Source organism: Colias eurytheme, chromosome 16, assembly GCF_061535395.1.
Source record: "Colias eurytheme isolate Ceu_HAF_F1 chromosome 16, ilColEury1 Martin Lab GWU primary, whole genome shotgun sequence".
NCBI lineage: Eukaryota > Metazoa > Arthropoda > Insecta > Lepidoptera > Pieridae > Colias > Colias eurytheme.
The window spans coordinates 8,952,347-8,966,966 of NC_142995.1; the positions used below are offsets into that span (position 1 = coordinate 8,952,347).

The following is a 14,620-nucleotide window of genomic DNA, read 5'->3' on the forward strand; positions in this document are numbered from 1 at the left end:
ATCTTCATATCTTGCTTATATGTATGTACTATAATTATTTATAGCATCAGCATTCAGCATGTTTATAGCATACGAATAAATTAGTTCGCAGTGGCCAACCGGCGTTAGATAGTTACAATGTAACAAAAACTGCGTGTGTGTTGAAATATGAGTGGGCACTGATAAATTGTTGATAGGCTACTATTTAAACATTTCGGGGAATCCCCGCTTTTGCGGCGCATGAGATCAACAAACTACCAATTGCATGGTCTTAAATTCTTAATCTATACTAAATATTATTAAGCTGAAGAGTTTATATGTTTAAACGCGCTAATCTCGGGAACTACTGGTCCGATTTGAAAAATTCTTTCTGTGTTAGATAGCCCATTTATCGAGGAAGGCTATATTACCTAATCTCGCTAAGACCAACAGGAGCGGAGCACTGCGGGTAAAACCGCGGAGCACAGCTAGTAATTTATACTTATAGATATCTCACAAAAAAAATTATAAATTAATATATTTCTCGAATGAGCAGAATTAACCGATTTTAAACACGATTTAATAGCTTCACCTATATTTTGTATGTAACCGACTCCTCATGACTCGATTTTGACTCTAAACGGACAGATTTAAATTCTTACATTGTGCACTTATCAAGGCACGGTAATAATAACGTAAATCATGAGTTTTTCAAATAAGCGACTTTGTTAAACCATACTAACTATAGAGAGGTAAATGGTTTGATATAGGTAGTTGATATGCAAAAAGCTGGCCTCGTCATCACTTTTCAACCGAACTAGCTTATAGTTTTGCGACTAATAATAATTAATTCCAGATCTTATAATTTTTTTAAGAATAGAGGTCAGTCATTGCCCCAGAATTCAGGCGAAAGACGCGGGTTCGAATCCCACCTCGTGATCGAAATTTTTCTATTCTTTCAAAATTTTTATTCATAAAGCATTTGCAAATCAAAATATTAAATTCAATTGCAGATCTTGTCACAAATAATGTAAGCAATAAAAATAACTGCGTTAAAAACAACCGACTTCATAAACAGAAAAGTAAAAAATAAAAAAGATTTGATATTATTAATTACTACATATTATTTAGATGTGCTATTTACTAAAAAGGTTTGATGTCGGTGCACGGGCTTAATACTAGTGTTTGGCACCGACTTCAAACCTATTTAATAAATAGCACATCTAAATAATATGTAGTAATTAATAATATCAAATCTTTTTTATTTTTTACTTTTCTGTTTATGAAGTCGGTTGTTTTTAACGCAGTTATTTTTATTTAATACTTTTTAGTGTATTTATCAACACGAATCAAACGAGCCCAATCTCGATATAATTGAGTCAATATATTACTGAGTTCCTAAGGCCACCTTCCGATTCCATCATCAAATCAGCTCTATGTCTATGATAATGTTTCATCGCTATCCAATTTACATAAGTATACAAAATTTCAGCTCAATCGGTTACCGGGAAGTGAATCAAAGTTACTTGCTACATTTCAATGAAGTCATCGAGTACAGACAAAAATGCTCATAAAATAAAAACTACTGGGTTTATCCGAATAAAATTTTTATGGGACCAATTCGACACCATCCCGCATCGAACAAAAAAAGAATCACGTAAATCGGTTAAGAAACCTAGGAGTAATCGGTGTACATACATCCAAAAAAAAAAAAAAAAAATTATACCGGCCGAATTGATAACCTCCTCGTTTTTTTGGAAGTCGGTTAAAAAGAGTAAGTATTTTTTTGAATTTTGAACTAAGAACTTTCGACTGGGTCAACTGACTTATATGGTTTTTTTTTTTTATAACGTGCCTTCGTTACGTGTCGTAACGTTAAAGAAATAAAACAACATAGCGTTCAAAAATATAATTTATTTTCAAAAACATACAAAATCAAAAACTTAGCTATACCTGGGCGCAGTCAGGTTGAGCAGCTAGTAATAATATAAACATAAAATAATGTACTTAAGTATTTCTATTTACATTTTGAATATGATTTTTACATCATTATTTACTTTGCAAAAATAAACTTTTTTTTTATTACAGGTATCATTCAGGATATTTCAAAACGAAAACTAAACATAGTAGTGTGTTGTGTGTGCTTGTGCATAACTATAACAATATAATATGTACCTACATTAATACCCAAACGTAATAAAAACGAACATACATTCGAATTCATTGAAATGCTTCTTACATTAGGTCAGTCTGAAAAAACGTGCAAGTATCACACATGGGAGTTATCCATAGGTACAACTATTTCCTGTGTACTGTAGGATCTACGTTTAGGTGTCAGTACAACAGATTCATAAATTTTATACGCTGTAAAACACAATACAACTGTCAATAGTAATCCCATACAAATATCTGTAAAAAGCACTGAATTTGAGTGTTTTTCTAATTCTGAAGTAATATGTTCAAGAGATTTGTTCATTGTCTTATTCATTATTGCTATCTTTTCATTCATTACTGTCATTTTATTATCACCCTCATCTGGAGTGGCCAAATTACTATCATTGACAGTTGTATTGTATGGGTTATTGTTAACCTTGGAAACATTGAATAAGCTTGTTGTTTTTGGAATCACCATCTTATCGTTAACATCACTCTGTAAAAACCTTTCCAGTAGCCTATTTGTAATATTGCTTCCAACAACGAGGTCTTTTAATCTGTCATTAATTGAATTAAAGTTTCGATCTTGGTTAGATTTGTCCATTGATAATTTTACCAAAACATCGCGGATATCGAATAGAATCGGATCACTTACATTAGAATTCATATTATTTGAGGATCCATAGATACTTTTGTCACTGCCACTACAAGTGATACCGTGAATGTTCTCTTTACTGCTTTCATCTTGAATCATTGCTGTTATATTAAACGTATGTTTACTTCTTTTAAATTTAACTAATATTTCACAAGACAGAGGATTGCCGCCTATACTTAGCATCGATATGTGTTGATTCGAAAACTCTTCAAAGCTAATTTTGCTTATATTATTAAAGTCTACGATTAAAATACGTAAATTCGGAATATCATAAAATCGTTCTGTTTCCACATCCTGTATCTTATTGTAAGATAGGTCGAGGGTCACCAAAGAAGTTAACCCACGAAATGCGCCATAACTGGGAGTATTTAATTGATTGTGTGAAATATTAAGAACATTCAAATTAATATTCTCTTTAAAAAGGTTAAGTGGTAAAATTTTCAACTCATTGAAACTGAGATCTAATGTATTTAAATCATGAAAATTAGAGAACGCTCCAGCGTCTAGCAACATAATCTTATTGTGACTTAAATCTAATATTTTGAGAAAGTGAAAATTATTAATTTGAAGAGATGTAACGTTGCTTATACTAGAATTTGACAAATTTAATTCAATCAAATGTGAATTGGCTATACTATCGAACTCTAAATCTTTCGTTAAACCTGACAGGACAATTTTTTCCAGAAAAGATAAGTTACCAATTAAAGAAATATTTAATTCAATTCCCTTGTTATAGGATATATCTAAATAGGAGATCTCTTTACAGCTCAAAAATAATGTGTCTTGCAATTGTTTTATGTCATTATATGATAAATCGATTCTGGATAACAATGGCATGCCGGCAAAAGTATTATGTGAAATGAAAGAAATCAAATTGTGATTTAAATACAAGTCTCTTAATTTAAGTAATGACGTTGAATTCAAGTCAAAATGTTTCAGCATATTATAGGATAAATCGAGTACGTTTATATTGTCAGTATTTATTAAAGCGTTATGAGTGATCTCTGTAACAGCCCCGTGTGATATGTTAAGAGTATGCAGATTGAACATTCGATTGAAAGAGTTATTATGAATAACAGTTAGGGAGCTATAAGATATATCGAGGACTGGCAATGAATTTAATCCATAAAATGCATTATCATCCAATTTGTTTCCTAAAGAATTCTTTGATATATCAAAACTATCTAATTCACCCATATCTTTAAAAGAGTAAGATTCAATCTGAGAAATATTATTACAAGATACATCTAGAAACTGTAAAACCTGCAATCCATGAAAGTCGTGTTTTTTTATTGAACTTATGAAATTGTTATTAATTGATAGATATTCTAGCTTTATCAGTTCATCCACCTGGAACCCCAAGCTGGTGATTTGATTATTTGATAAATCAAGTCGTTTTAAAGTATACATATTATTAAACGACTTTAAAGATACATTTTTGATTTTATTATTGTTTAAAAGAAGCTCCTGGACATGATTTAAACCAACAAACGAAAAATCTTCAATAAAATCAAAATATTGGAAACTTAAATCTAGTTCTGTAACATAAGATAGGCCTTCAAACATACCTCTTACTAGCGCTCCACCAATTTTATTTCGCTCTATATTAAAATTTGTTATATTATTATCCTTAAAAATGAATTTAGGTATAGCTCGTATCTCATTAAAGGAAAAATCAATATTTTTTAAGGAATGTGTGTTTAAAAACCAATTTTTGTTCAAATTAGTAATCAAGTTATTTCTTAAATTGACAGTTGATAAATTTGGCAGATTATTAAATATATTATCTTCGAGTTTAGATATCAGATTGCCACTAAAATCTATTGTTTTTAAAAGACTTAAATGTCCAAAATCATTTATTAACAAATCACTAAATTTATTATTATTCGCTACGATCTGCTCAAGTTTTGTCAATCTTAAAAGTAATCCACTCAGTTTTTTGAGTTTGTTATGTGCTAAATTTAAGTACACAAGATTTGGTGTTCCTACAAAGGTGAATTCATCTAATTTTGATATGTCATTATAAGACAAATCTATATTTTGTAAATTATTGAATTGATTGAAGGTAGCAGGATCCAATTCAAAAAAATTATTATGTGAAATATTTAACCTTACTAGATTTGTAAATGAATATTCATAATAATTAATTGTAAGCTCATGGAGTAAATTATGTGATAGATCAAGCTCTTGTAAATTCGGAAAACTGTATTCAGAACTGAGTTCTACGCTTTCTATCAAATTGAATGATAAATTAAGCATTACCATATTTTCCATATTTTGCAATAAAGGAAAAATGGTGTAATTATTATGACTTAAGTCTAGCATTATAATTCTATAATAATAATTATCTTCTATAGGAGGCTTTCTCTCTGAATCTTCATTAGAAGTGTCTTCATAAGCAATCTTCATTGGAAAACGATTCCAGTGTCTATAATGATAAGAATCGTAACAGTTCCCAACTAACCTGTCGTTCACAGACTCCAAAGTAACAACATCGCGACATTTAGCTTCAATCATGCACAAATCTGTATTAAAATCCTGAATGCATTCCTCTAACGAAGACTCTAATTTTGCAATTAGACAAAATAGAAGTGTCTCTGAAAAAAAATTGAACTCTGTGTAAGAAGCGCTTTGGTTCATTGTTGTATCTGGCAACACTATAATATTATATTTTTTTGTTTATGAGATTTTTTCTTAGGTAATGTAGCAATATCTATTTACGGATCAATTACGCTCTGTTAAATCTATACTAATATTATAAAGCTGAAGAGTTTGTTTGTTTGAACGCGCTAATCTCAAGAACTACTGGTCCGATTTGAAAAATTCTTTCGATGTTAGATAGCCCATTTATCGAGGAAGGCTATAGGCTATCATCACGTTAAGACCAACGGGAGCGGATCCACGCGGGCGGCGGGTGAAACCACGGGGCGCAGCTAGTGATGTTATATTACAAGTATTTCAATGTAAGGAACAGAGCCAGTTTCATAAAAATCTGGCCAATAATTCAACAATTAGAAATAACAAACCTATACAGGGTGATACATTTAAAGGGGTGTTTTTAAATTATAGCTCATTTGGAGTAAAAAGTCCTATGCAAATTAAAAAAAAAATTAAAATGTCAAATATTTCTGAATTACACCTATATTAGGTACAAGTCACCCTGTATTAACTATTAGTTCTATAAATTGTACATTTTGGGCATAAGTATTCAAGTTTTTTTAGACTATTCAAGTGTGTGCCTTGCCGACTCTCCTCTGCAGAAAAAGGTAACAAATAGATATAAGCTGCTAAAAAAGAAAGAACCTTTTAAGAATGTAAATGTATAAAATTTATGAGAAATTTTAAATTTTATTTACTTGTCCCATACTTACTTGAAATAAGAAGATTTATAATTTTCCTGAAACAAATAATAAATTAAGTTCCTACAAAAAATGTCTGGTTTCTGAGTTTAGGTATATATATCAACTATTTTGACAAAATAAAAAGAGTATGGACAAAGATTTACAGTTATTTATTTTGTTATGGTCTTAAATTAATAGTAATTTAAAGAGAATAAAAAGTAATTTTATATTTTTAAAATATCCTTATTAAATAAGTTCGAATAAAAAAGCGCATTGTTTATTGCATGTAGAACATTGCTTCAGTGTGACTGCACTTTATTTTTGTACTTAAATTAAAAAAATAGGCTTTGGAACACTGAAAAATTGAAAATAAGTTTGGTGACATAGCATGTATATGTTCAAAAAGCAATGGCTCAAATTCGGCACAAAAAAATGGTGCTCGTGTACTGATTCATACAAGTGTAGTTTTTTTTCTTCTCTCTATCTGTAACTCGACATTAATCCATACACATAAAGAAAAAGTCAGGTGAGTCAGTTTGTATACTTGTTTGTTTTAATCTCGATAATTACTGAAACAATTTACAAAATTGTAATTAATTTTAAACATTTTTTCATAAGTTGTTCCTTCTAATATACGGTACAGTTGCTAATCAAATTAATAATTATTACCCAAAACTATATTATATACTTAAAGACTGTTTAAAATACAAAAAAACTCACCTTCGCGACATTTTTGAAGAAACTCCTGCAGGTTTGTACAATTTTACATTTAATATAACAAGCTTAACAAGAATATTATTACATATAATATGTATTTTAATTACAATTTGCATGTATGCTTGCAAGTACTGAAGTGCTTATACGAACTAAAGTCAGCAAATACGAGTCTAATGGGTTCGTTTTGTTATCATGGTACATTACAATTTATATCTGTACTAATATTATAAAGCTGAAGAGTTTGTTTGTTTGTTTGTTTGAACGCGCTTATCTCAGAAACTACTGATCCTTTTTGAAAAATTCTTTCGGTGCTAAATAGCCCGTTTACCGAGGAAGGCTTTATATAGGACGCTATCACAATCATGTGATGATCACGCCGCGCTAAGACCAACAGGATCGTAGCCACGCGGGTGAAACCGCGGGGTGCAGCTAGATATAAATAAACTAATAATTATGCCGCGCGTTTCACCCGCGGACGAACCCGCAGGCAATATTAAATATTTCTATAGTGCATAAGTTATTTCGCACAGATAATATTATAATACTGTTACATTATATTATTTATTTGTATAGTTTCATCCAAATCCGTCCAGTTCTTTTTGGGCCAATTCGTTACAAAGATAACACACAACGCTTTCATCTTTAAAATATTAAAACAGATATTAAGTACCTATAGATTCTTCTTCTTCTCTTCAATAATGACTCTTCCATTTAATAAGTTCCTAGGGACTCCGCCAATATCCAGTATAATATATGGACATATTTATTATGGACCTATAGATTAAATTGACGTGTCTAAGAGCTATTACGCACTGTCGACCAGTCGCTGGCGACTCAGTCGCCGGCGACTGTGACTTACTATAGTTTAAATAGGGGCTTGCGCACTTAGTCGTCAGTCGTCCCGGCGACTCGGCGACTCGCCGCGTTGTGGCGACGCACAGGCGACTGGCGGTCGCCGGCGACCAATAGAAGCACGGCTTCAAATGGGAGCGTTCACACTGCAAGCAACTGTCGTAGCGACTTTTGTAGGGATCGGATTCTGCACGAATGTACTTTGAATACTGTCGCTCGGCTTGGTTTCCTGCCCCTAGTTTCTCTGTTTTGGTCGCCGAGAGACTGAGTCGCCGGCGACTGGTCGACAGTGCGTAATAGCTCTAAACGTTATGTCAAAAATCTGTCAATCTATACTAATATTATAAAGCTGAAGTAAAGTTTATTTGTTTGTTTGTTTGAACGCGCTAATTTCAGGAACTACTGGTCCGATTGGAAAAATTCTTTCGGTGTTAGATAGCCTATTTATTGAGGAAGGCTATATAATATTATCATCACGCTAAGACCAACAGCTGGAGCGGAGCAATGCGGGTGAAACCGCGCGGCACAGCTAGTATTTTATATACATAGATCAAGCATAGATTTTGTTATCTAATCCTTCTGGACAGATTTTGAGAATTTTTAATTTCTACAGATCCTGTCATTTTAAACCAATTATATGCTAGTAAAGGTTAAGGGTGCACTCACACACATCAGTCACCGTCACGGCACGTCACCGGACAGGATTAAAAAAAAATATGTATCAATAGTTCTAGTATGACTCTGTTCCCACACGACAGTCGCCGGCACGAAATCTATCAGTGACGTCCCCGGTCAGGCACGTCAAATAATCTTTCCATACATGTATCATACTTTTATCCCCACTCACCCGGTGCCGTCACGTCTCAGTTCAGTCAGCGTCGTGCTACCGTCAATTGCTACATGTTCTCTAGCGTGACACACGTCTAATCACTCACTAACCTGATGTATGTGTTCAATGATTCAGTCAAACCGGCGACGTGACTGACGGACAACATGACGGTGACTGGTGTTTGTGGATACGTACACAAACCGTCACCGATCAGTCATCGGTGACTTGACGGTGACTGATGTGTGTGAGTGCACCCTAAGGGTCTTCTGGGCTTGATCTTTTTATTTTATCTGTTAGTTAAAATAACTAACAATGTATGTACATATATAAATACAAATCGAAGCGTTAAATTGGCAATCAGTATCTTTACCATATTGAATATTGCCCTTTGACTTATACAGTCGTGTGTAGCTAAAACTCTCACAAGCGTGGTACCCGGGTAAATATCCTATGTGCTAATACAGAATATATTCTATTTCTGTACACAATTTTTTAAAGATTCGATCACCTGCACACCTACATACATAAATCTTAAACGTATCCATACATTCATACAAATTTTTTTGTTAACCCATTGAGCCCCAAGCGGCCCGATCGGTCCACGACACAATAGATTTTCTATTGTGTCTCTGATTCCGGGGCCTGAGTTAAAAAAAAAGACGGGTTGCACTCCGGGAGTGCCGGCAGAAGTGAAAACTTGATTATTAACGTTCAGCATGTTTGATATTTTGGAATGGTATCCGTCTTACGCATGGAATATAAGGGCTAAAAAAAAAAAAAAACATCCGTCTTACGCTTTTTCGATCAGGCCACGTGTCCTGACGCGAGTTTAAGATTTTATACCCAACGCCGCTAAAGAAGTTTTCACTTCAATAAGTAGGATGTAATACTCAAATTTACTTTACGCAAAAAAAAGCATGAGCTTTTAACCTGCGTCTTTCGCTTTTACTTTTGATAATACATAATCAAAAGTAAAAGGCGAAAGACGCAGGTTAAAAGCTTCATGCTTTTTTTGCGTAAAATACCTACATCCTATCTTATCCTACTAATATTATAAATGCGAAAGTTTGTGAAGATGTGTGTGTGTGTGTGTGTGTGTGTGTTTGTTAATCTTTCACGCAAATACTTCTGAACCGATTACAATGAAATTTAGCACACATATAGAGGGTAACTTGGATTAACACAGGATAGGTTTTATCCCGGAAATCCCACGGGTTTTCCTTTGAAAACGCGGGCGAAGCCGCGGGCGGAAACCTAGTTGTTTATAAATTTTTATTATAATATATAAATAAAGTTGAATGATGATGAATGACATTGCTTATCATTTATTTACTTCCTTTAAGCAACAAAGCTGATTGACCACTGCATGGTATGAAAAAGATTTATTTGCCAAACTAGCCTTGTCAGGTATAAGTTTGTCAGTACGTATATCTTATATAGAATGGCAGCAAATATTTTCAATGCATTGGAAGATCCAATGAGCAGACACGACACATTAAAAATCACAAGCTGCTCGACACGGTTCCGCCTATACATATTTAAAATTAAGAGATTTTTAAATTATCTTGTAGGCAACTGTAATGGTAATCAAAGGGTTTGGCCGATTCTCGTAAATATTTTTGTGTATATTCGGTAGGTACACAAACCAAATATCGAGATATATGTCTGTGGGTAGGTCTTAAAATAGATGAAATAGGTTGGTAGTTAAAATTATTAATGCGAAAGTTTGTAAGTATGGATGTATAAATGTTTGTTACTCTTTTACGAGAAAATGATTCTACGGATTTGGATAAAAGTTTAGAATAATATAGATTATGTACATCAGAATAACACATGAGTTATATAAGTTGAAATACTCGATTTTGTCGTTCGTCGATGATTCGATCGTTTTTTCGCTGGTAAAAACACGCGCATAACAAAAGTATTTTGCTTACAACATAATATTTATATCATAATAATGCTAAGGGAAACAATTGGGAAATGGACAAAAACGATAACAGAGTGGTATCCCAGGAATGGGAAAAGAAGTAAAGGACGTCAAATGAAATGTTGGGAAGACGATCTGAAAAAAGAGGCCGGCTCAGAGTGGATGCGAACTGCGAGAGATAGAGAGAGATGGAAGTCTTTAGAGGAGGCCTTTGTCGAAAGACAAACTGTTAACTTTTGAAACCCATTGATAGAAAAAAAGTAATTGTTTAAGAAAATTGTAAATATTATTGTAAAAGATTAAAGTAAGACTAAAGTTGTAACTATTTTAAAATTTAACAGTAATAAAGGCTTATTTTATTTTATTTATTTTATTTATATAGATACCAAAATAAACGGGCATTCAATCGAAATTTTATGAAGTTTTAACAATTGGTAATACCTGTATATTAATAATATTTTTGTTTTTCGTTAATTATTTTAATGTGCGGATCTATAACTTATTCTTTGGCCACATAGCAGTAGTCTCATTTCATCCAGTCAGCACATGAGCATCAAGTTCTTTCAAAGTGGACTTTAAACAGTTATATTCTTTGCTAGTAACAAGCGGTGTGGATATCATAAGGTGAGTTTTTAATGAGAATTAATTGCCAGTTTCACGATTTCTGAATATGTTCTGTTTAGCTTTATATGTGTCCGTTAAAATAACAAATAGTATATTATAATATAATATGTATAATATTGAAAAAAAATACGGCAAAAAGTGTTACCTACTAAGGCTAACAGTTTCTTGCTCAGCAAAAGGTAATAGCGGTTGTTAATGTATCCTTAGTAATGCGAAAGTATATTTTTACGAAAATAGTTTTATCCCGGAACGGTTTTCCGTTGACTGAAAAGCTGAATATCTAATGTACATACTGGATTTAATTTTTCATTTTAGTGTTTAAAACATAGCAATGCAATGATGCATCAAGATAATATTATAAACATATTTATTTCAAACTAGCTTTCCGCCCGCGGCTTCGCCCGCGTTTTCAAAGAAAAACCCGTTCCCGTAGGATTTCCGGGATAAAACCTATCCTATGTCCTTTCTCGGGTATCAAAATATCTCTATACCAAATTTCATGCAAATTGGTTCAGTAGTTAAGGCGTGATTGAGTAACAGACAGACAGACAGAATTACTTTCGCATTTATAATATTAGTATGGATTTAAATTTCATCGTGATATAGGATAATATGCATTTGAAACTAGAACCTACTTTATTATTGCATTTTTAGAACAAGTTTAATGGACATAGGGTGAACCCTCCGTAATAGTAGTTTCAATAGAAAATAAATTTATAGTTACCACTTTACTATATATTTTGTAGTACTAGAAGGTATGACGATAGGTACTTGTCCTTAAAGCATAATAATTAATATAATATTTAAAATATTTTTTCAGAATTCGTTCCTGAACCGATGTCATAAAAATCTCAAAAATGGAAACAGGTAATTTTTTTTATATTTCATTCGTATAATATTTAAAATGTAGTCTAGTCGCAATGCCCAATTAAATTGAAAATCTTTTTTATCTGTGTGGAAACTAACACAAGGCGGAATTTTGAATTTGAGATATGAAAAACACGCATAAGATTAAAATATGTTCTCGGTAGGAAAGCAACATTTGGGTACACTTTCTATGGCTCCCATACCTTTCGAGTTAACAACCTCAGACTCAGCATATACGTTAATTTTAAATAGTTACTAAGACACAAGAAAATTAATGTCGTTTTAAAGAAACGAGCTAAGAGGAAGATAATTATATATTTTATTCAATGCTAATTGTTTTTATTTCCAGAAGAACGTGTCATTATTATAATATCATACTCTTAACGCTCCTTTTCCCTTCTTTATTCACGGAAATAACCTATTATACCACATATTAAACTATTATTATTTACAAATTTCAGCAACGATCGTGTTCATCCTGATAATGGTGCCAATGATTTTCGGCGATTGCCCGTACGAAAAAATACGTAACATGGGCCACTGCCACTACAACATACACTGCACTCATGACATCAAGGGAATCAAGATCCAACGGGAATGTCAAGGCTCCACAAACTATGACGTCATATTGGATGTAACCCTCGTCGATGCAACCGACCGATTCGACACTACCTCTGAACTAGATTTCCTCTCTATGATCACATCTCTGAAGATATCAGGTAACTGGCCCGAAACAAACCTCACGTTCCTCGAAAACATGTACAGAATCAAAACGTTGCATTTAATCGATAATCAAATCAAGCGTATTTACGATAGCCCCTTCCGTCATCTCAATAGGTTAGAAAATCTCAACTTGTCCCGAAACCATTTGACAGACATCGAAGAATTGTTCCAATTTGACTCGTATCCGAATAAAGTCAAGAAACTATCGCTCTCTCATAACGACATACAAGAAATACCCGGCGATACATTTTCAGAACTTACCAATCTTATTGAGCTTGACCTCTCCTTCAATCAGATTTCGGAATTGTATGAAGAACCATTCTATAATTTAACCAACCTTGAAACATTGAGACTTAACAATAACCTTATCAAAAATCTCAATGGAGCTATGAATAATTTGCTAAACCTTAAACACTTATATCTAAGAGTAAATCAAATACAAAACATTGATATCGAATCAATAAAAGTCATATATCATCTTGAAACTTTCGACATATCCCAAAACCAACTTGAAAATTTGAAACCGATTATGTTTTCCAGGCATTGGTATCATTTTGGAGATCATTCTGTATGCAAAATTATTCTATCTGAAAACCACATTACTTATGTACCTAATGCAACAGTTTCAAATGAAATAGGTTATCGCACAACAAGAAATTTATTTAAGCAGAGAATGGATGTCTTTACTGAACTCGATTTGTCCCAAAATTCTATATCACACATTGAATACAATGCTTTCCAATCGATCGTGCAATTGACATCTTTGGATATATCATGTAATAGACTAATTACTTTTGATATAAACGCAAAAGATTTAAGGTTTGTGAAATATCTGAATTTGAGTCAAAACTACTTACAGACGTTACATTATAAGAGTTTTGCTGCCATGATCAATTTACAAAACCTCGATTTATCCCACAATAATATGGACTACTTCCCAGATCAACCATTGAGCAATAATTATAGGCTGAAGCTACTTAACTTTACCTTTAACGACATTGTACAAATAAATAGCCTACGCATATCATTTAATCGCGAAGGAGGCGTATTAGATCTATCTAATAATGGACTGTCTTATCTCAACCTACCCACGGGAGATGCTATTGGCCTAACGATTTTAATACTGAGTTCAAATAATATCACAGAACCATCGCTCATTAAACTTAATCATCAACCAGATTTAGTACAGCTTGACATGAGTAAAAATTTAATTCAAGAATTAGATAAATCATCACTGCAATTACCAGTTACATTGGGATTGTTAGATTTGAGCTCTAATTATATACAGAGAATTGGCCCTTCGTCTTTCCATCGTGTTCCTCACCTAAAAACGTTACGTCTCTCTTATAATTTCCTAACAGGTATAGATTATGGAACATTTGAGGGACTAACGTCGTTATTAAATCTTGACCTAGCTCATAACAAAATCACGCATCTAGATTCAAAAGTACTCATGGATCTGAAAATGTTAAGCGTTCTCTCCTTGAGGGATAATGGTCTGACTTATTTAGATCATAGCAACTGGCTTTCCCATAAACAAGATTTAAGAGTTTACTTAGACGACAACGAGTTTTCCTGCGATTGGCTCGCTACGGCGCTAAACGATTTTAATAATGGCTATTCAAAAATGCGTCCTACTGTATTGAATACTAATATTAGCGGGAATTCAATAGAAGGAATACCTTGTAAGCAAGAAGTTGGTAACCTAATTCAGCAAAGCCCCAATTTCGTCGAGACAGATGAGAGGCTTTTGGTGATTAATCAAAAAATCTTAGAAGCTGTACAAGAACAAACTTCATTTTTAAGAAAGAATATTTGGCGCTTCGTGCTACAAGATGCGGAGAGGAACTCACTAAAAAATAATAATTAATCTACGAACATTGCCCTTTCTGATTATTATTTTTTCAGTGATTTATGTTAAGAATTTTATTTGTACGTAGAATAAGTGTTCAAAAATTAGCCCGTAATGATTG

The 14,620-nt window shown here is 32.9% G+C and overlaps 2 protein-coding genes across 2 annotated transcripts; one reads left to right on the plus strand and one right to left on the minus strand.

Annotated features, from left to right (window-relative positions):
* Positions 1-1,905: 1,905 nt before the first annotated feature.
* Positions 1,906-6,884, minus strand: LOC149901984 (uncharacterized). Its single transcript, XM_090111247.1, has 3 exons — positions 6,829-6,884; positions 6,139-6,164; positions 1,906-5,364 (listed from the first exon to the last, which is right to left on the minus strand). The coding sequence occupies exons 1-3, from the start codon at positions 6,837-6,839 to the stop codon at positions 2,228-2,230; spliced, it is 3,174 nt and encodes a 1,057-aa protein (XP_089967373.1). The 5' UTR covers positions 6,840-6,884; the 3' UTR covers positions 1,906-2,227.
* A 4,979-nt stretch (positions 6,885-11,863) lies between these two features.
* LOC149901985 (uncharacterized) lies at positions 11,864-14,517 on the plus strand. Its single transcript, XM_090111278.1, has 2 exons — positions 11,864-11,924; positions 12,386-14,517. Exons 1-2 carry the CDS (start codon positions 11,915-11,917, stop codon positions 14,515-14,517), a joined length of 2,142 nt encoding a protein of 713 aa, XP_089967404.1. The 5' UTR covers positions 11,864-11,914.
* Positions 14,518-14,620: the final 103 nt, after the last annotated feature.

Excerpts from the sequence above, each read along its gene's own strand:
- LOC149901984 (XM_090111247.1), bottom strand. Across the intron at positions 5,365-6,138 it reads TATAAATCTTCTTATTTCAA|AGACACTTCTATTTTGTCTA; the intron begins GTAAGTATGGGA and ends ATTTTTTTTCAG.